Raw genomic sequence first — 19837 nt, 5'->3', positions numbered from 1 at the left:
TGAGAAGCCGCTTTCATGCATCTGCTTTCAGTAAACGCATTATGGATTGCTTTACATGCTGGAAAACACCCTAAGAAAAGGCAACTTTTCATGCCAAAGGTGAGAAAGTAAACAAAGGGGGAAAAGAAAAATCCCAGCATTTAATGGAATTATATAAAACACTGCAGATGATTGTGTTTTTGGTGTATGTAACATGTTCTTGTAGCATGTATCTCATTATGGAGGGCATATCTAAAGAATTTAAGCTTAAAACTGCATTCCTGAGTATTTCTTTATTCAAATCATGGTGCGCAATTTCTAATGTTGGTTTGTTTTATTTTGAATCGTTGCCCTGGTCTTTAATATGTTTTGGTGTTGAGTGATTTGTTGATGTGATTTGCACTTCAGGGCCACCGTATTTTTCAAAGCTTTAATTGCTTATGAATAAAAGCATCTTTTTTTATTTCACTTCTTTAAATTACTAAAAGAATGTAAATAATTTTAAGAATTTTAGAAAAGGTGATGTCAAAATTAGGAAAAATATGCTTTTCTGAATTATAGGTGTTTTATATATTAATAGAACCGTCTTAACCTTAGGCTAAACTTTTTGATATAATCAGCTGTACAGACACTATGTTTCTAATAAAACTGGAGGGTTTTTGTTGTTTACTGTTGAGGTGTAACAAGGCTGATAAACGATATTTGTGTTGACTAAAGTACATTCACAGTTTTACTAACTTGTCTGAGCCTCAATAAGTGCATGGTTCCTGTTTGAAGCTGAGGCTTTGTTACAGAAAAACCTTGCTGAAGGCAGAAGCCTGTCCTTCTCTTTGCCTGCATAATGACCCTGGCAGGAAAGGGTGGATGAATCAGTCAGGGGCAGGAAGAAGAAACCTATATTTTCTTTTATTTACTAAAGATAGGAGAAACATGAATTCCCAAGAATAATTCCAATACAGGGGGGAAAGGAGAAACATAAGAGGATTTCTGATCAAGTGTAAAAAGTGCAAAAAAAAAAGTACAGAGAATAGCTGCCAAGGCAAGAGAGCTGGTCTCTAACAAAAAACACACACACTTGTAAAATGCAGCCAGCGGAAGGACTGCACTAATAAGCCTCTTGGCCAACAGAGAGTCTCTCCCTGCTGAGAAAGTCAACGAGTTAAAGCAGTAAACCTCTTTATGCTGGAGTGTGTGTTTTTGTAGTTGTGAACATGTGTGTGTGGGTGGGGGGTGGGGGGTCTGTGACAATCCTTAAGGTCTTAACAACCACTACCCTGTTTGGACTTCCACACTGGCCTTTTTGGAGAGACAAGATTGACAGCAACAGAACAAAGAGCAAACAGAAATAATGATTTTACAGTATAAAAGATATTCAGCTGTGGCTGAAGCCCACTGCTGTTCGTGTTTAACAACATGTATGCTTTGAGAGTTTGTTTGGTTATTTGTAGTAAGATCTTTACTTGAAAAACCCACCCTGATGAAAATCATATATATATAAAAAAATTAGGCCCAAAGTTGTATTTCTGAGTATTTCTTTATCCAAATCGTTGTGAATCAGGAGCAGATGAAAAAATGCCATTTGAAAAATAGCTTATTTGTGAAGTAGAAATTAAAGTGGGTAGGCCACAGCTTGTAGATGACTAGATCCATGTCTTGGTTTTCGTCATCCGAGATGGAATCTGGCTTTAAAACAGCATGTAAACAGAGAGCTCTCAGCAGTAGGGAGGGGAAGGGAAGGGCGAGGTATCTCCATTGAATGGTCACACCCACAACTCAAAGGTTAATTTCTAATGAACTCTTGCTGCTCTGCAGAAGCTATGACCTAGAGTACGACACAGGTTTTTGTTTTTTTTTTGGCTGAAAATTTATATAATCTTAATTTTAAAGACCACTGGAACACTTTGAAAATTGATGAAAAGATGATTGGAGAGGAATTTTAAATGCAACCAGAAAGCATCTACTTTCTGAAGTGGATGTACTTCAGAAAAAAAACAAGTTTTCAGAAGGATCTACTACATTTTTATAGGGCCATTTATGTAAGTTCACTTTAAAACCTGTAAGTGAAAGTGACACTCACCATACTGGCAATACGTCCCTTTAAATCCTGAAGGACAAAGACAAATCCGATCCCCGGTTTCTGCAAATCTTCCTCCATTGTGACAAGAGTCTCCATTGCGCATTCCTGCAGATGTTGCACATCATTCAAAGACGGTATGACTGGTGTGTTTGCAATTGTTGATTTTTGTCACACATGGTGTGTTTTGAAAAGCTCTCACTATGAAAGCAGCCCATCTCATCGTCCTTCTGAGTCCAGCCAGGACAGCACTCATAGACTGTGTGCAAAACCATACCATACACCTGCTGATAGGTCATGTAGTATGCTGTCCTGAGGAGGAAAAAGAGGAAGTCTAAGGATTTTTGAATTTATGTTCATAAAAATAAAAATCGTAGGTATTTCAGTTGTCAAATAATCTCCTTGCATCTTTAATGTACGTTCATAGTGTAACTTGGATTGGCTCTAACCTCCTTTCATATCTTGAACACCATAGATGGCTTGTGCAGCCCTGCTTCCACACCTTCACCATGTGGGTAAAAGCATGGACACATGGCTGACGTTTCCCCAGCACGAACATCTTCTGGTCAGTGCAAACATTTGGCCTGAGACACAATAAAGCTTAAATACATAAAACTGATGAATCTGCTTTCACATACATCTTTTGGCAAGTCCACGTAAAATATCCAGAGGCATCCCAAAGCTCCTTTCCAAAACAACTGACTTCAACAAAAGTGGTTTAAAGTTACATTTGTGGCTTTACTGATATTGTGAAATGCACAGTAAATTTTAGTGTTTTATTTTGAAACTGGGATGCTATCTAAAAAACAACACTGAAATAAAGATCCACTTTACTACAGTGGAACAAGACTTGTCACATGAGATGTAGTCAAAACAGTGACCCCTAGTGGACATTGGATAAAACAACAGAGAAAACTTAGGGAAAAATAAAATTAAAAAAGAAAAAAAAGCTTTTTAAAAAAGGATTTTCTAATTTATTTAGTGTTATAAATTTAAATATTAGTTTAAAGATGGTGATGGAGTATTTTAAAAAATCTAAATAAAACATTTAGCGACACGGCAAAGTAATGCATTAGTGGGATTTGATGACGCTAAATTCGTTACTTAAACAAGTTACTTACATGCTATGTTGCAGCTGCAGAGATGATGCCGTGTAAATAAGGCAGAAGACATTTACACAAAAGACAAAAATATTCTGAAACATAATTCCAAGAGGATTCAGCGTCGCTTCCACTCACATGCCCTAAACGACAAGCATCTTGAGATTCATGGAAGTGTCCTGTGCTTTAGTTCTGGCTTAGAGGATATTCATCAGATATACATCTGGGGGAAATTCCCAATGCTTTTCCTATTGATTCCCCGTCCCAGCTACTGACTTGAAAGAGGAGAGTGGACTTACTAGCCTTTGAAAAGCCTTCGTGCAGATGCACCACCATACACCACCCACAGTCACTGCGAGGCTATGTCGGTCCCGAGCAAATGCAGGCAACGTACTTTTAACCTGTTCAAGAAATTACTTACGGGTTTAAATAAAAAAAAATAGAACAAAAAAAAAACTTTGTGATAGTTATAGAAAACCTTCAAACGTAAAATTCAAAGAAGTACCACTAGAAAAAACAACATAGTTTGCCTGACAAAAGCCTTGATTACTATATATAATATTTTTATATTTCATTGTAACTAGTTTATATTACGTCATTTAGCTAAAAAAGAAAGAGAGAGTGAAGACGTTGATTAATTTCAAGCATTTAAGATTAAGAAAGTTTATTTGTTATTTTAAAGGTGTAAAAGGCAATTAAATAAAAATGTTTCACGTTTATCTTTCAAAAAGCACCCAAGAAAGATATAAAGACATCATTTTAAATGTTTACTGAATTAAAAACCTTTAAAGTTTTGCGCTTGCTTTACATTACATCACTTCCTGTTGAATGCGCCACTTCCTGTTTAAAGTACAAACCGGAATCTGGAAAAGAGCAGCTTTCCTCTCTTTTTCATACGACGAAATGTTAGATAGGTTTAGTATAAATGAAAAAGTGATTTAAGCTGTTCAGCCAAAGTCATAAATTTGGCTTTTAGGATTAGATTCGCAGGTTTTTAGTGGATATTGTTCCGTGCAGGAAAACAGTCGGTAAGAAACCGTCCGTTCGGGTTCATAGAATGTTTATGATAGGTCTCCAACTGTCGGCTCAAATATTTTAGTCTTACCCTATTTATCTATGTTACTTTGTATTCATTATCATGCTGGTATTTGTTATTTCTTCTTTGTCTTTAATATATATAGCTTACTGTCAGAGTTAGCCTAACATTAGCATAAATGCCAGGATCGCACCAGTTATGCCGACAAAGAATAGCTGACTTACTTAAATTGAACCACCGAATTTCTCCGCGACCATCTAGTAATCCTTTTTTTTTTTTTTTACTCGAAATCAGTGACTCAAAACAATTTATCAGTATTAACGAACATGTGATGTTCTTTGGCAACAAGCCTCAAACCAATTTCTTATGGATTGCTAAAACAAACAAACAGTGCACTTCCTTTCTCTTTTTGTGCCCGTTTGAATAGACATCTGGAGCAATATTGAACATTTTGGAATGAAACCTTGGACAAAACGCAGACTTGTATTTATATTCAACAGCATATTTATACAACAGCATTTATATGACAGCACAACTAGGTCTTTTGTTTTATTGATTTTATGATAGGGATGCAACTAAAGCAGAAAAGTATTTAACATTAGGGAGCGGCAAAATGACTCAAGCTAAAAATATAGAATCTGGGATTAAGATTTGCGTCAGTATTTCCTGAAAAGTATTACAAAATACATTTCGGAGCAATACAAATGCACTCGGATGCTAAATGAGAGCACTGGAATTTGAGTGAATCTGTTCACCATATTGGAAGGTATTTTAGTGGTAGAATGGGATATTGAAAGCAAAAGATTCCTGTTGGTGAAAACCATTATCAAACCTTTTAGGGGAGCCCCGGGGCAGCTTACTTGTTAAGAGAATTTATCGAAAGGTTCTAAAAACGAGCCGTATAGGTGTAGCACAATGCTGGTGGTCTCTGCTCGATTTAGTGGATGCAGGAGTTCTTTGTTGTGGTCTCCGAGACTATTTTTGTAAACATTTGAATGATTGGATTGAGTTTGTAATGTCCTTTAGACTTGATTTCTCCTCGTCTAGACAACTATATCCAGTTTCGTTCTATTGGGTATCATATTGGTTTTGTGATGCAGTAGAATAATAGAAAAGGAAGGAATGCAAATTAGCCTGTGGCTAACAGCAAACTGTGTCTTCTTCATCTTATCATGTGACCCAGCCAAATGAGTGGAGCAGCATTTCCCTCCCCAACAGCTGAGATGGCGCAGATCAACCGCATCCAGTACGAGCTGGAGTACACGGAGGGCATCAGCCAGAAGATGCGCATTCCCGAGATGCTGAAAGTGGCTCCTCATGGCTCAGAAGACCCCACTGTGGGAAACCGAGAACTACTCCCTAGTGTCATTATGCAAGTTCCAGAAAGAATTGTGATTTCAGGTTTGTGTGCTGCAAACTCTTTTGTTGTCATGAATGTTACTTTTTATAAAACTTAAAATCAATCCTCACCATCACTGCGTTCTTCCTGACACGTTTATTGATGATTTTTGCAGGATTTGAGCAGAAATGTGTCTCCTTCAACATTTTTCTTTGAGCATTAAGTTCCAACCAGCTGCTGATGTGAAAACAAACAAGCTCAATATTCATACAAAAGTCATTTTACTGTAGAATAAAAAAAATGTAAAAATCCAAAAGGAAATCCTTTATTTGAAGTTGAACATTTTTTCTTCTCAGGTCATTCTGCAGACTCCCAGTTCTCCAGACCCAGAGACCTAGACCTCATTCAGTCAACGCCTGTAGAAAGTCTGTCGCTCAAAACTCCACCCAGGGTCCTCACCCTCAATGAGCGGCCTCTGGACTTCATGGAGGAGGAGCAGCAGCAGCGTGCCGCTCCGGACTGTGACGAGCTGGTTAGTGACGCAGAAGTAAACTCAGTAGTTGCCAGTTTCTACGAGAAAAAAATCGATTTCAAATCCATTCCCTAAAGATCCGCCCCCAAGGGCGCCTGAGGAGGGAACGGTCGGCTAGCGAGAACGCTGCCGCCGCACGCCATAACAGCCACCTGCCATCCAATGATTCAATGTGAGTATTTACACCATAAATAGCCTGCAACCTGCACCATCATAAGTGTTTCTTTCTTCATTTGCATGTAGCTGCATCAACATGCATCTCTTCATCCCGTCATGTCTGTCAGTGCTTTGGACTTCGCTCAGGGCTGCAATGCGCTTAGTGTCTTTCCAGGCAGAACTTCAGCTTCCTGTAGTTTAATGCACCATCCACTATATATTTATGACCGTTTCCCATCAAAATAATAACTTTTTTTTTAACACCTGCCGTGTTAATCCATTTTAACTGGATCTTTCCTCGATGAATTTGTGATAATCTGGTCAATAACTTAATAAAAGGACACTGCAAAAGAGAATAAGACCTCATGCAGAAAACATTATAGTGGATTGTGTCAGAAAATCATAAAACATAGATCCATTTTTGAGTGTAAAAAGTGTTAATGTTTTGAGATGGTGTCCTTTAAAAATGATCTTTATGCCTGGGCAGCATTTTACTCTGTATCAATGCTTTATGTGGTTTTTCCTTTAAGGTCACATCTTCCACCGTGGCTAAAAAAACCCAAAAAGCTCAAATTTAAACAATTTAAATCACAATTCTATATATTCAAAGCTAATATATTTATCCTTCCTTCTATTGCATTTTTCACTAGAGCTTAATAATGAATTAGGTTGTCAGTCTGGGACCCCAATCCTCCAGAGCCACTGTCCTACTTCTTTTCTAGCCTCCTTTTCGGTTTCTTAGAGCTGCAGGTGGAAGACGCCTAATCCAGGTAATGAGCAGCAGATAAGACGGGAACATCTGGGAAAGCAGCAGGATGCTGGTCTGCAACCAGTAAAGTCTAAAGTTCAGACAGACTGGTTCTGGTTTCAGACGTTTTCATCTTTTCACTTCAAATCATCCCAGTGAATCTCTTCTATGTGTGGATTTTCTGTGTTCAGTGCATTTTTGTTTCTTCAAGTGCTTTTTAGCAGCTCTTGCCTTTTGGGTTTTGCATTTCGCTTTGAGTAAAAATATAAATAATTCAGAGTTAGTCGAGGAAAGAATCTTTTCCTTATTTTTCTCCCTGTCCTTCCTCCTCCTCCTCTTCCCTCTGTTATCCTCTTCTTCCTTTAAATACCCTCACTTTAACGGGGTGCACTGAGCAGTGCAGCCTCACACCCCCCAGCCACTGTCCAATGCCCCCCTCCCAGCGTGGCTGAGGAGCTCAACCTGTACAACGCTAGTGGTGTTATATCTTTTATCCAGTCCACCACCCGTCGGGCCTACCAGCAGGTCCTGGAGGTCTTGGATGAAAACCCATGCAGGTGACTTGTATCATCTGGTCTTTTGCTTTCACTTTCTTCTGGTTTTAGTTGAATGAGCTGAAAATGTTTGAATCAGAAAGAGTAATCCAAACAAATGTGACAAATGTGGTTAGTTTTTTCATGATTTAAACAATAATTATAGTGATTTGAACCAAAAAGAAGTTTGAATGTGGTCCACTGGTCTTTTACCAAACCAATTCAAAAATGTCCAAGTGTAAATAGTTACCTAGAAAGGTTATCTACTTTTTTTAGTCTTTTTTGGACTTTAAAATAAAGTAGATGCCCCACCCCCCACCCCCAAAGGCTCTTATTTTCACATTTCTATAGAAAAGCTGCAGAAATGTACAAATTCTTGTATGCAACAGTTTTTCTCTACTTCTCTTTTCTTTCTTTTTTCCCCAACTCTGTCTTTTCGCACTTCTTCAGCAAACCATCACTGAGGGGGGGGTCGGCTTCCAGCTCTAACCCCCTGAACGACCCCAGGTAACCTCACCTGGCACCCAATTTTTTTTTTTTTTTTTTTCCCCTTTTTGAGTTTCTTCATACACTTTTGCTTTGTTTATGTCATTAGAACATAGTTTTTTATTGTTTTTTGATCTAGTAGATGCATTTCCTGGAGATCTTTTATCATGTATGTTTGATGCAGCTGCTGTCTTTTTAAGGCTGGGGTTATCAACATATGAAGCTTCTCTGGAAGGGCAGAATGAAGACCTGACCGTCGTCGATGCTACAACAATTCGCCGTCAGGTTAGTCTCTGAATACAAATGTTGATGTCCAGCAGCAAGGCCTGGACTGCAAAGACCAGGTTGTTTCCACAGATCTTTCTTACCGCTCCTTTGAGCCAAGGTTTTGCCCCCGCCACCTGCGCAAACATTCGTGTACCTAGTACCTGGTGAAAAGGAAGTTTGAAAATGGGGAATGGGGCTTAAAAACCGTTCAAATTCAAGTAACGAAACCAAAACGCTAGTCAGGGATATTAAAAGGAAGTTTTAAAGGTTTGTAACTATTATGGGATGGCCACAGGACCTATGGCTGGGTGGCCATTTTGTGGAAAAATGTTCATTTTCATATTTTCCCTCAATATTGGGAAAGAAAGCTTTTCCTCTAGTGATCTTCGTAAAATTTCACACAAATACCACCATTTTAAGCTTACAGTAATGTTTTTTTTTTTACCTTTGACCTTGGGAAGAAGCTGCCATCTTGAATTTTCTTTTAAAGAATCATTTTTAGTACCTTCTACAAATTTAAACTTCCCCAGTGCATTTTGATCATTTGCCTCCTAACTCGAGCATCAATGTGAAGCTGCTGTTGGTTATAGAGTTTGTAGATTTTGAACATAAAGGTACTAAGCTGACAAAAGTTGCTCACACAATTTTTACTAGAATATTGTAAAAAATAAAATACATGAATCTTTGGCTCAAGCTGAACGAAACGAAATGACACAAAACATGAATATATTAAGAATGTGGGAGTGGTTAAACAAAAAACCTCTGCCAAGAAGTCTAAAAGTTTACTTTTGTTGATTCTTCTACAAATTACATAAACCTCTTTGTTACCCCGTGGTGACCAAAAACATAAAATGGTAGCCATGGAGAGCTCTGACCAGGGTGGCAGGGGCAGAAGAGGGGAGTTAGGGTTGTGTAGCAGCCGCTCAGTCAGTGGGGGTGGTTCAAAGGGGGCCATATAACACTACTAGCGGCTTTTATTTTGTTGTTTTTGAGAGAAAAAAGAAGTAAAACATCTGCTTCTCCACAGCTCATCAAGCTGAACCGGAGACTCCAACATCTGGAGGAGGAGAATAAGGAGAGAGCAAAGCGAGAGATGATCATGTACTCCATCGCCGCTGCTTTCTGGCTCATCAATACCTGGGTGTGGATGCGGCGTTAGGCGTGGGACATGACACTGTCGTCGCCATGGCAGCAAAATGCATCTTTCTCTCCTCAGTGTTTCAAATATTAGCTACTCGCTGCACTCTGTCTCGGCCTAAGGAGACGTCAGCCTCTCGTTTGCACACGAAGGATTTGATTGAGTTTATTTAAAACATGTACAGTTTTATTTTTTTATTCTTCTCTCATCCTGTTTGTTGGTTTTTCTTGATTTCATCCAAAACTGACTGCTCAAAGCGGAAAATGTCATGTAAATATTTCTTCATTGCACTTAAAGGTGTCAGCGCGGCTTCACGTCCAATCAGTCAGTTTGGTCATATTGGAAACTCCAGCTTTAGCGCTGAAATGTAAATTCATGTAGTCTGCAACTCCTTTATTGATTGATTCAGACTCTGAAACTTGATTCTACTCAGTAAAGCCTTCCTTTATTGATGTCTCGTGTTATTATTGGGAAAATATTAAACAGCTCACACAACCCTGGCCCTCAGGGCTCATGTACAGCATGGACCGGGCCTTGAGAAAGTATTCGGCCCCCTTGAACTTTTCAACCTTTTGCCACATTTCAGGCTGCAAACATAAAGATATAAATCTGTAACTTTTTGTGAAGAATCAACACGTGGGACACAATCATGAAGTGGAATGAAATTGAATGGATATTTCAAACTTAACAAAAAAGGAAAATGAAATATTGGGTGTGCAAAATTATTCAGATGTTCAGTGAGGATCTGAACGATCCAGTGTTGACCCAAATGGCTAATGATGCTAAATAGAATCCACTTGTATGTAATCAAGTCTCCGTATAAATGCACCTGCTCTGTGATCGTCTCAGAGTTCTGTTTAAAGCGCAGAGAGCATCATGAAGAACAAGGAACACACCAGGCAGGTCCGAGATCCTGTTGTGGAGAAGTTTAAAACCGGATTTGGACACAAAAAGATCTCCCAAACTGTAAACATCCCAAGGAAAACATCTTCCATTTCCACTGAAATGGAAGGAGCATCAGACCACTACAAATCTACAAAGACCCGGCCGTGCGTTTCAACTTTTAGCTCAAACAAGGAGAGGACTGATCAGACCTGCAGCCAAGAGGGCCATGATCACTGGATGAAGTCCAGAGATCTACGGCTGAGGTGGGAGAGTCTGTCCAGAGGACAACAAGCAGTCGTATACTGCATAAATGTGGCCTTTATGGAAGAGTGGCTAGAAGAAAGCCATTTCTGAAAGATATCCATAAAAAGTGTTGTTTAAAGTTTGCCACAATCCACCTGGGAGACACACCAAACATGTGGAAAAAGGTGCTCTGGTCAGATGAAACCAAAACTGAACTTTTTGGCAACAATACAAAACGTTATGTTCGGCGTTAAAGCAACACAGCTTATCACCCAGAACACACCATCCCCACTGTCAAACACGGTGGTGGCAGCATCATGGTTTTCTTCAGCAGGAACAGGGAGGATGGTTAGAATTGATAGGAAGATTGATGGAGCCAAACACAGGACCATTCTGGAAGAAAACCTGATGGAGTCTGCAAAAAAACTGAGACTGGGACTGAGATTTGTCTTCCAACAAGACAATGATCCAAAACATAAAGCAGAATCCACAATGCAATAGCCAAAGTCCAGACTTGAATCCAATCGACAATCTGTGGAAAGAACTGAAAACTGCCGTTCAAAAACACTGAAGGAGGAATGGGCAAAAGTTTCTGTGAGGAAACTGGATTTTCTAGAAAGGACTGTATTAAATTTTAGTTCGTAACCCCGTCAGTTTCTTACACACAGAAATAATGAATAATGACTCAGAGACAAAACTTAGCTTTTGTGGAGGTTTTACTTCGCACAAACACGAAGGGGACAGACATGAACATGGTACATTCAAAGTCCGAACCAACGAGCTCAGGGATGGGCTTGGTATAAAAACCCTGCATTTGCATATTCAGAAGATCGTCTGATGGACCTCGTGTGAAAATCACGCCCACAGTTTACTGCTGGAGAGGAGCTCCAAGGCTAAAGTGAAGATAAGTCTGAGGCCTGCTCAGCAGAAAACATGCACAGAAAAGAGGGAGTATGAGAAGAAACTGTTAGAACAATAGTTTGGTTTGGCTGTGCTTTCTTCAAATGTAATATAATTTTGAGATGACAATACATGCTCAGTGAATTAGGTTTAAACCATTAGTGTAATAAAAGTTAAAGGCAGTTTCTAACTATTCTTCACAGTTTCAGTCTCTCAATGAGCAAAACTGATAGAGACAAACCCCGAGAGACTTGCAGCTGTAATCACAGCAAAAGTATTAACTTTGGGTGGGCTGAATAATTTTGCACACCCAATTTTTCAGTTTATTTGTTAAAAAAGTTTGAAATATCCAATTTTGTTCCACTTCATGATTGTGTCCCACTTGTTGATTCTTCACACAAAAAATACAGTTTTATATCTTTGATTGCAGCCTGAAATCTGGCAAAAGGTTGAAAAGTTCAGGCGGATACTTTTGCAAGGAACTGTTCATTTAAAGATGATGATATTTTTGCTGTTTTTTATTTTTATTTTTTATTACTCATAGAACAAAAAAAATAAAAAGACAACCACCTCAAAAAAATTCAAATAAAATTCAATACATGCATAAAAATTTATTTTCTAGTTTTATTAGCGGCAAATGAAGGATTTTAACGGCAATGCTGTTCTGTTATTTTACTTTTCCTTCTTCGATTCAAAGCGTTAGTCCAGCTCTTCGATGAGGCAGGGGCATGAAGCTGGTTTGAGTCTTGCTTCAGGATTCTTCATGGGATTCAGCTTTTCCTCCTTTAAACAGAGCAGTGATGAAGAGTCCAAGGACACACCTTTCTTGGTCACCTTTTCATCTGGACCAAAGGCAGCTGTGCCCGCGTTGTTGTTTTCTTTTGGATGCTCTTCATCATCGTCTCCGGAAATGATTTCTATTTTGGGTCTGAACGCCTGCTGGGAAGAAATCTCCACCTCCTCCTCTTCCTCTTCCTCTTCCTCCTCCTCATCATCTTCCTCATCATCATCTTCTAGATCTGGCAGGTCATCGACACACAGTGATGGAATATCTTCAAGGTGAATGGTTTCCAGCTGCTCCTCGTCATCCAGATTTGTGACCAGTGGTCCGGCAACATGAACTGGAGGAACCCCCAAGGCCTCCTCTTGTGCAGAAGAAGCTGACGTGCCACTGCTGTGTTCCTCACATGTGCTTTCTGGGGTTATGGCCTTCAGGCTTTCACCTAAAAGCAAAGAACTGTACTGTAAAAAAACAGATTTTTCTGAGTACAGTGTTATGGGATAAAACCAGACTACCTTGTTCCTGCAGCTCTTGAAGGGAACGTCTCTCCTGGGCCTGCTGTCTCATCATTGCCATTTCTTCCAAGTTCTTCTGGATCTTCTTCCTCTCTTTGGTTTCCCACTGCTCCATCACCCTCCGCTCCGCCTCCGGCCCTCCTGCTGCCCACGCCTCCGCACAGGCCCGATCTCTGGGAAACACTGGGCGGACATCAAGGAAGGTGAGCTGCTTCAAGCGAGCTATCAAGCTCCTTCGGTAGTTTGGGATCTTCCTCACCACCTCGTTTCCCATCAGATAGAGAACCCGCAGTTCTGGCATCGCCTCGAGTACACAGACAATCTCCGGATCATGCAAGCTGTTGTAGGACAAGTCCAGTACAGAAATAGCCAGGCATTGACGCAAATGGGCTACATCCTCCAAAGTTTCCAACTTGTTGTGGGCGACCTGCAGGGTGCTTAATCTGGGAAGGTAGGCGAGGTTCTCTAAAACAGAAATGTAGTTGTTGGACACGTTCAGGGTGCACAGCTTGGTCAGTGGTTGGAGGTTTTCCAGTTTCAATATTTGATTATCATTGAGGAACAAGCAGCGCAGATCAGTTTGGGCATCCAGGTTCTCGATGCGCTCCAGGGCATTGTTATGGAGCCAGAGAGACTTCAGGCCTGTGTATTCCTCTAGGTTCTCAATTCTGGAGAAACCCTTGAAATGCAGATACAATGTGTCGTTCAGGTGGGGTGTCATGTAGAGTTTGTTCTGCTTACAAAGATCCCTGAGGAACGCCGCTGTCATCCGTGGCCACAAGGAGTTTTCCTTCCCTCCAAGAGACAATCTTTGGAAAGTTTTCATTTCTTCCTGAGAGTCATCCTTCACAGAGGTGTTTAACTTGTCAGAATTTGAGGTTTTGGGGGGATTTTTGCTGTGGCCTTCATCGGTCAAAACCTCTTTGTCCTCCATTTCTTTCCACAGAGGAGACGAGTGTGGATGCGAATTGGAAATCCGAGATTTTTAACGAAATATGACGACCGTCTGAGTTGCAGTTTGAGCAAATGGGGCGGTTTGTGTTCGTTTCCATGGCTACGCGGGCGGAAAGCCGGTTGGTTGTTTCATGCCGGACGCTTTTAGCAGCTGCACCTGCACGCGCTGCTGTCAGGGGTGAAGGAAAGATGGCGGCGGGGTTTCTGTTAAACCGCGGCGTGTTAACTTTAGGGATTCACAGCCAGCGGCTGTGCAGAAGCGTCCCGCTTTTGCAGGTCAGAGAGAAGAAAAGGTGGATGAAGGCGTACACGTTTTTGATGGCGAAGAAGCTGAAGCTCGAAGGGCCTCCGCCTCCGAAGCCCCGGTAAGGGTCTGCAACACAAGTTAAGAGGCCGCGAACGGCCTTCTCATTTCTAGCAAAATAAAGCAGCTTTACCTAGATAAAACAACAATGTTTTAAGTTGCAATTAATTATTTTTCTCCTTGACCAAAGGACAACTAAACTAAAGAGTGCTTGCTTGTCCTTTTTTTCTTTCAATGTGACATTTTTGGACCTTGAGTTTGTGTGTGTGTGTGGGGGGGGGTGGGGGGGGGACAACTATATATACTTGAAAAAGTACCATAAGTAAAACATATAGAGAGACAGACAGACAGAGAGAGCAATGACAATGAAAACGTCCATTCAGTCCTTAAGCAACATGTGACTAAGGAGCCTCACCTGTTCCCCGAGGAGTCCCTCAGGGCTCTGTTTTGGTACATCTACAAAAGTACAATAAGTCAATGGATCATCATGTCTCTGAATTTATCCAGAGGAGTTCTGTTTGCATCTGAAGAAGGAAAAAAAAGAGTAGTGTGGTTGTAACACAATATTTCTTTGAAGTTAATTTTATTAGGTATACTTAAGTACAAGTATAGCAAATATACTATATAGACACCAAAACCGCAATTCTTTTAAGCCTCAGTGACAACAATACAGTTGTGATGTTTCAGGTCTGCTCATTCAATCCCTGTTTTGGCTCTTAGGGTAAAGGACAGGACTCTGGAGCCACACTAACTATAATATACAGTATAGACATGTGTATTTAATCACTGCCGACGTTACATTACCTACTACTACATTTGATGCATTGAGATTCATGTCTTTTATTTTGAAAGGACTACGTGTAAACCTGTCATGCTATAATTATTTTTTCCATATTTTGAAATCAGGTTCTGTTTTTTATTACTTCATTCTCTCCTGCTGAAATTGACTTGCTGGGATTGATGTTATTTAACTTCTGCAATTTGAGTCAACCTTGTTTTCCTGTGTTTCTTTATTTCTTAAATGTCTCAGTTTCACTTTAATGTTCTTACTCATAAAGTTGGGTTGAATAGTTTCTGCTCGTCTTCACCTCTGCGGCAAATGATTCATTTAAATATTATTACATTTTCTTTTAGAAAAGCAATTGGATTTTGTTATAAGAAAAACTCTTAACTGGTTAACTGTTTCTTTGGCCTTTAACATCTAAGAAATCCTTTAAAAAGTGACTTTTGCTTTTGAAAGTTGTTTTTTTTTTTTTTTACCCAAGCTTATTACTATATATACCTAAGAATATTGTCAAGAAAAGTGAGTCAAGTAGTAATGAATGACAAGTTTTTAGAGCCTTTCTTAAAGATAAAAAGAGAGTAGGTGATTGTGATTGTTGTGGCAGTAGGGATCCAGCATTCACCCCTGAGCTGCCGTTTTGCGTCTCTCAGGTTGCCTGTGTTTCATGTCTTGCAGGTGGCAGCAGCCTAACTGGGATTACCACGCCGAGGTCCAGGCTTTCAGCGTCCGCCTGCAGGAGAACTTCTCCCTGGAGCTTCTGAAGACGGCCTTCATCAACCCGTGTTATCTGCGCGCCGAGCGGGAGAGGAGAGAGCAGCTGGGAGTGGACTCTGAGAGCACGGCTCTGTCTCTGAAGGACAACGTTCAGCTGAGGAACAGCGGAGAGCGTTTCGCCAAAAGCTTCCTGAGCGACTGGTGCAGGGCTAACTTCCCGAGACTCCCGGTTGTGGGGGTGGAGAGCATAGTGGGGAACCTCACCAGCGCAGCCACCGTGTCTCATGTAGCACGAAACCTGGGCGTTGAGGACCTGAGCATGAGTGCAGACTTCCCCGTTCCCGACGAGGTTCTCCGCTCCACATTCATGGCCTTGATCGGAGCTCTGAAGGAAAGCAGTGGAGCAGAGCGAACGGGGTTTTTTCTCAGGGTGAGCGCTCAATCTGTGTTGATGTAGAACTGGTACGTTATTCCTTTCTCCCATCTTCCTGTTTCTTCCCCAGGATTTCCTGTCGACTCAGCTGATCGGAAAAGACCTGTTTGATTTGTGGACTGTGGTGGACCCCATGGGGCTGCTGGTGGAGGAGCTGACAGAGAGGAAGTGTCCTCTGCCTGAGCCTCGTCTCATCAGGGCTGCTGGAGCCAGCACTGTCCTGCCACTCTACTTTGTCGGCTTATACAGGTACGGCATAATACCTTACCAAACCACAAAGACATAATTATCAAACTAGTGCAGTTATGGTTGGATTCAGGATTGTTAAAACTACTTGCTTAGGATATTTTCTCTCACTTTTGCGTGGATGTTGAACTTCTCTGGTCTCCTGTCTTCCTCAGTGACCAGAAGCTCCTTGCTCAGGGTCCAGGAGAGACTCTAGTCGGCGCAGAGGAAGAAGCCGCTCGAGTGGCTCTCCGCAAACTTTACGGCTTCACAGAGAATCGCAGGCCCTTCGATTTCTCCCCACAACAGCTTCAGCAGCCGTTACTGCAGTCAGTCAGTAACTGAAACAGCAACTAAGCCTCAGCACCGAACTTTATAAAGGAGACGAGCCGGCGGGACGATAGCCTACAGGCTGAAGAGTTACTGTAGATTGGAAATACAATCATTCAGATTAAAGAGCAAAGAAGGCCTCAATACTATCCATTGTATTTATGTAACTCTTTTTAAATAAGCTGAGCTCACAAAAAGTCTCCTGTAGGGCGAACTGAGCTTTGCTAGCAGTCTTGTTACCTTCTTGTAAATATTACAGATGACATTGAATTTACTTTGGTTTTAAGTTGCACCTTTTAATAAAAGATATTTGTTAAAATAAATGTACATATTGTCTTTGAATTTTTTTCTACTTTAAGCAAAAGTGTAAATTAGGAAAAGCTATACATATTATTTTTTTTTGCCTTGTGTTTTGGTTGATAAAATTCAGGTACAATTCGAAAAAAATTTATTTTTGGACAATACTCACTCATTTTCCAGATTTGTTTAAAGGGATCTGTAGTAACCAGTGTAAATCCTTAATGAAAATTTACATTATGAGCCGAATCTTCCTGAAATGATTTATATTTGCTTCAGAATTTTAGTTTTCTTGATCTGAATCTATTTTACTTTTCAACTATCTAAAATTTTAAATTGTGGTTTTAGCTCAGTTAATTGGGACACAGGACTGGGTCATTCCATGATTTGGTTGAAAGGGAAATCTAACACTTTTTAAAAAAAAACGTGTCTTATTGGTCAATATTAATGTACCCAATTAACTCAGAATATGGTTCTGCATTTTTTTCCACTTTAGAAAAAAATTTAGGTTTTGTAGTAACCCGGATTATCCTCACAGTGGCGCTGTTGTGTTAGTAAATGTTTTGAAACACCTCAGAGGCCCATCAGAGATCAAACAGAGGACAAGATGGTCACTGCTGTAGCGCCACATTTGGTGGTTTCGGTGATTGAAATTGTCGCTGGGTACGATGTAAATTAACACAAAAATAGCAAAAGGGTAAACACACGATTTACTTTTGCAGTATTTAAAAAGTATTGCCGGTAAATACGGTTTGGCTCGGAGAGAAATTTACTGTCTGCACAACGAGATCCACTTCTACCGGAAGTAGCAGATGCGTCATCTTGCTCCTCCTGTTCCATCTCTTGAATCTTTCCTTTCTTGGCGATGTGAGGCCACCCAGACTGCATATCCAACCACCCATCCCCTCTTGGTGGTTCGTACGAGTCGTGAACCGTTTAAAAAAGCGTACCCCTTTGTCTTAGTTGCGCCTGACCTTTTGACTTCTGCTGGTCTTATTTCATCGCGCCGTAGACTCTTTACCATGGCGGCGAGCGCGAAACGAAAACAGGAGGAGAAACACCTGAAGATGCTGAGAGAAATGACGAGTTTGCCCCCCAACAGAAAGTGCTTTGACTGCGATCAGCGCGGCCCAACCTATGCCAACATGACTGTGGGCTCCTTCGTGTGCACCTCATGTTCTGGCATCTTGTAAGTATGAAGTTTCGGCGGGACTTCGTTCTTGACACCGCGGGCGTTTCGGACGCTTTTTGCTAACTCGGTTAAAGCGCGTTAGCATGAAATAACGTTGAGCAAATAGCTAGGCGCCGGACTTGCTGTAAACGACGTGAGCTGTTGTGACATTGTCTCGGTGTGCTTCGTTGGGTGGGGTGCCCTGGGGTGTCGGTAATGAACACAAAAAAAGGCGACGGCAACAGCCGTTTCGATGCTAGCTCCCTTTAGCTTCTCATGCTAGCTCTGGAACTTCTGACAGTGACACTTGAACGCTTACTCCATAGATAAGCCAGCAGCCTTTGCCACCACCGGCAGCTGGGAACGTGGAAAAATGTCACGAAAAAGCTTTGAGAGCCACGAGTTCGGTCCCCGTCTTAACACCTCACATTCATAAAACCATTGGAGTTTAATAATTGGGATTGTATGACACAATATACGTTTTAATTTAGAAAAAACTGAATATATATTGAAAAAATACAGATCTTAACCAAAACCAAAAAGGGTGTTGACCGTTAGTTCTGAGATAACTGAGCTGGAATTGTTTTATTAGCCTTTCCTCTGTTATGTGTTTAGCCCCGTATTTCTCATAAGGACGCTAGGTAACTCGCGTGGTAATGACTCACTGTTAACTTGACTTTTACTCTAAAAAAAAAGCTTTCCCGCTGCTCTTCGTTTCCACTGAAATGTCACTTTAGTTACAGAGTAACTAGGTGTTTTGACTGCTGATGAAATTTGCCTTTGTACAAGCAAACAAAACAATCTGCGCTTTTATTTTGGTAGCCACTTGAATAAAACTTTATTTAAAAAGTTTTTTTTACAGCATATTAACACAAAGTGGTTTACAAATAAAACACCTCAATCATTTTTTAACAGTGTGAAAATTGGTAAACTTACATTTTTTATTGCAACAATTTGTAATTTTGAAAAAATCTTGTCTCCAAGACACTTCATGACACATCAATGGCTCTGCTTTAACAACTGAAATTTACCGTTTACCACAGACAAAATTCTGCATCACATCATTTTGATTCACAAGTTCATAAATTGTTTTGTTTTTTGGGACCGATAACAAAGTTTGTTCAGTTGCTTTCTGAAGAAATCCATTAAAATAAATATAACAGATCAAACAATGTGATTCTAGACTGTGTCAACACATGAGAATAGTTGACATTTAGTTGAGGTAGAAAATATCAATTTCTCTACCAGTTTTAGGAAATAATTGGGAATCTTTTCCTTCTCATTTTTTAAGAGCCTCCAATTATAAGTTTTCAGATGAGATGGCAGAATGCTTGATGAAATGTACATTTTTCAACCAAGGCCCCCAAACTTGCCTTTGCAAAAAGTTGTAGTTTGGCTTTTCTGATTTTTGTAGTAGTTTTCTAATGTCTCATGTTAAGTTGTTGTGTTGTTTAGGGCCACATATGAATCAAAGTCTTCCCTGTGTGATACAGCCAGGAAGTTGAGTGTGATTGTATGCTCAGGAAGTGGTATGGCCTCACTGCATTTCTACACCAGCAGCATGTGATGTTGAATGTGCAACAGGAAGCGGCAAGCGGTTCAGGCCCTTGATTTTCTGTTTTAAAAGTCTCTGCACTAGGCTTAAATTACCTAAACTTTAAAATGAGATAATGATTTCAAAACTGTTTTTGTTATTTGAAGAAAAAATACTAGCATTTATTTGTCAAAATCAAACAAAACAAAAAAAGCAGAGACTACTGGAAGAACTTACTTTTGGAAAGAGTTGATCATTTTATTACATAATAGTGAAGGTTTTCTCAACATTTCTGCATAATCTCCTAGAAAACAAAGTTGTTTCAAGGCTCCAAGAGCAGAGTTTCTTTTGTGAAGACATATCAAACTCCAGAACAGTC

At 40.3% G+C, this 19837-nt stretch overlaps 5 protein-coding genes across 15 annotated transcripts in view; 3 read left to right on the top strand and 2 right to left on the bottom strand.

Annotated features, from left to right (window-relative positions):
• The window catches only part of LOC101169224 (multiple epidermal growth factor-like domains protein 6), a 62474-nt gene extending 58803 nt beyond the window's left edge, over window positions 1–3671 (bottom strand). For 5 of the 6 annotated variants that reach the window (XM_011482815.3, XM_020708410.2, XM_020708409.2 and 2 more), the window contains exons 1-4: window positions 3175–3671; window positions 2503–2637; window positions 2256–2365; window positions 2057–2161 (exon numbers count right to left, since the gene is read on the bottom strand). In XM_011482815.3, the coding sequence (XP_011481117.1) occupies window positions 2057–2161; window positions 2256–2365; window positions 2503–2637; window positions 3175–3257 (433 nt within the window). In that variant the 5' untranslated portion in view covers window positions 3258–3671. The remainder of the gene's footprint in view (window positions 1–2056; window positions 2162–2255; window positions 2366–2502; window positions 2638–3174) is intronic. The other variant, XM_020708407.2, reaches the window with a different exon arrangement.
• Window positions 3672–3980: 309 nt separating this feature from the next.
• On the top strand, window positions 3981–9840 carry mff (mitochondrial fission factor). Of its 2 annotated transcripts, XM_004075775.4 has the most exons (8): window positions 3981–4181; window positions 5373–5590; window positions 5885–6060; window positions 6138–6232; window positions 7363–7521; window positions 7948–8004; window positions 8184–8268; window positions 9278–9840. In XM_004075775.4, exons 2-8 carry the CDS (start codon window positions 5377–5379, stop codon window positions 9407–9409), a joined length of 918 nt encoding a protein of 305 aa, XP_004075823.1. In that variant the 5' UTR covers window positions 3981–4181; window positions 5373–5376; the 3' UTR covers window positions 9410–9840. The 2 variants fall into 2 exon arrangements, with proteins under 2 accessions (XP_004075823.1, XP_004075822.1); XM_004075774.4 differs by lacking the exon at window positions 7363–7521.
• Window positions 9841–12016: 2176 nt separating this feature from the next.
• dnaaf1 (dynein axonemal assembly factor 1) lies at window positions 12017–13764 on the bottom strand. The gene is made up of 2 exons (XM_004075773.4): window positions 12713–13764; window positions 12017–12639 (listed from the first exon to the last, which is right to left on the bottom strand). Exons 1-2 carry the CDS (start codon window positions 13644–13646, stop codon window positions 12116–12118), a joined length of 1458 nt encoding a protein of 485 aa, XP_004075821.1. The 5' UTR covers window positions 13647–13764; the 3' UTR covers window positions 12017–12115.
• On the top strand, window positions 13765–16783 carry mrpl44 (mitochondrial ribosomal protein L44). The gene is made up of 4 exons (XM_004075772.4): window positions 13765–14031; window positions 15430–15898; window positions 15972–16150; window positions 16303–16783. Exons 1-4 carry the CDS (start codon window positions 13856–13858, stop codon window positions 16469–16471), a joined length of 993 nt encoding a protein of 330 aa, XP_004075820.3. The 5' UTR covers window positions 13765–13855; the 3' UTR covers window positions 16472–16783.
• A 787-nt stretch (window positions 16784–17570) lies between these two features.
• agfg1 (ArfGAP with FG repeats 1) overlaps window positions 17571–19837 on the top strand; it is an 18053-nt gene continuing 15786 nt past the window's right edge. For 2 of the 5 annotated variants that reach the window (XM_023961295.1, XM_023961293.1), the window contains exon 1: window positions 17598–17942. In XM_023961295.1, the coding sequence (XP_023817063.1) occupies window positions 17776–17942 (167 nt within the window). In that variant the 5' untranslated portion in view covers window positions 17598–17775. Of the gene's footprint in view, window positions 17943–19837 lie in introns of all 5 variants that reach the window. The other 3 variants (XM_023961296.1, XM_023961294.1, XM_023961297.1) reach the window with 3 other exon arrangements.

Source organism: Oryzias latipes, chromosome 13, assembly GCF_002234675.1.
Source record: "Oryzias latipes chromosome 13, ASM223467v1".
NCBI classification, from domain to species: domain Eukaryota; kingdom Metazoa; phylum Chordata; class Actinopteri; order Beloniformes; family Adrianichthyidae; genus Oryzias; species Oryzias latipes.
The sequence above is the reverse complement of the archived record's forward strand: the minus strand, read 5'-3'. Positions and strand labels throughout refer to the sequence as shown.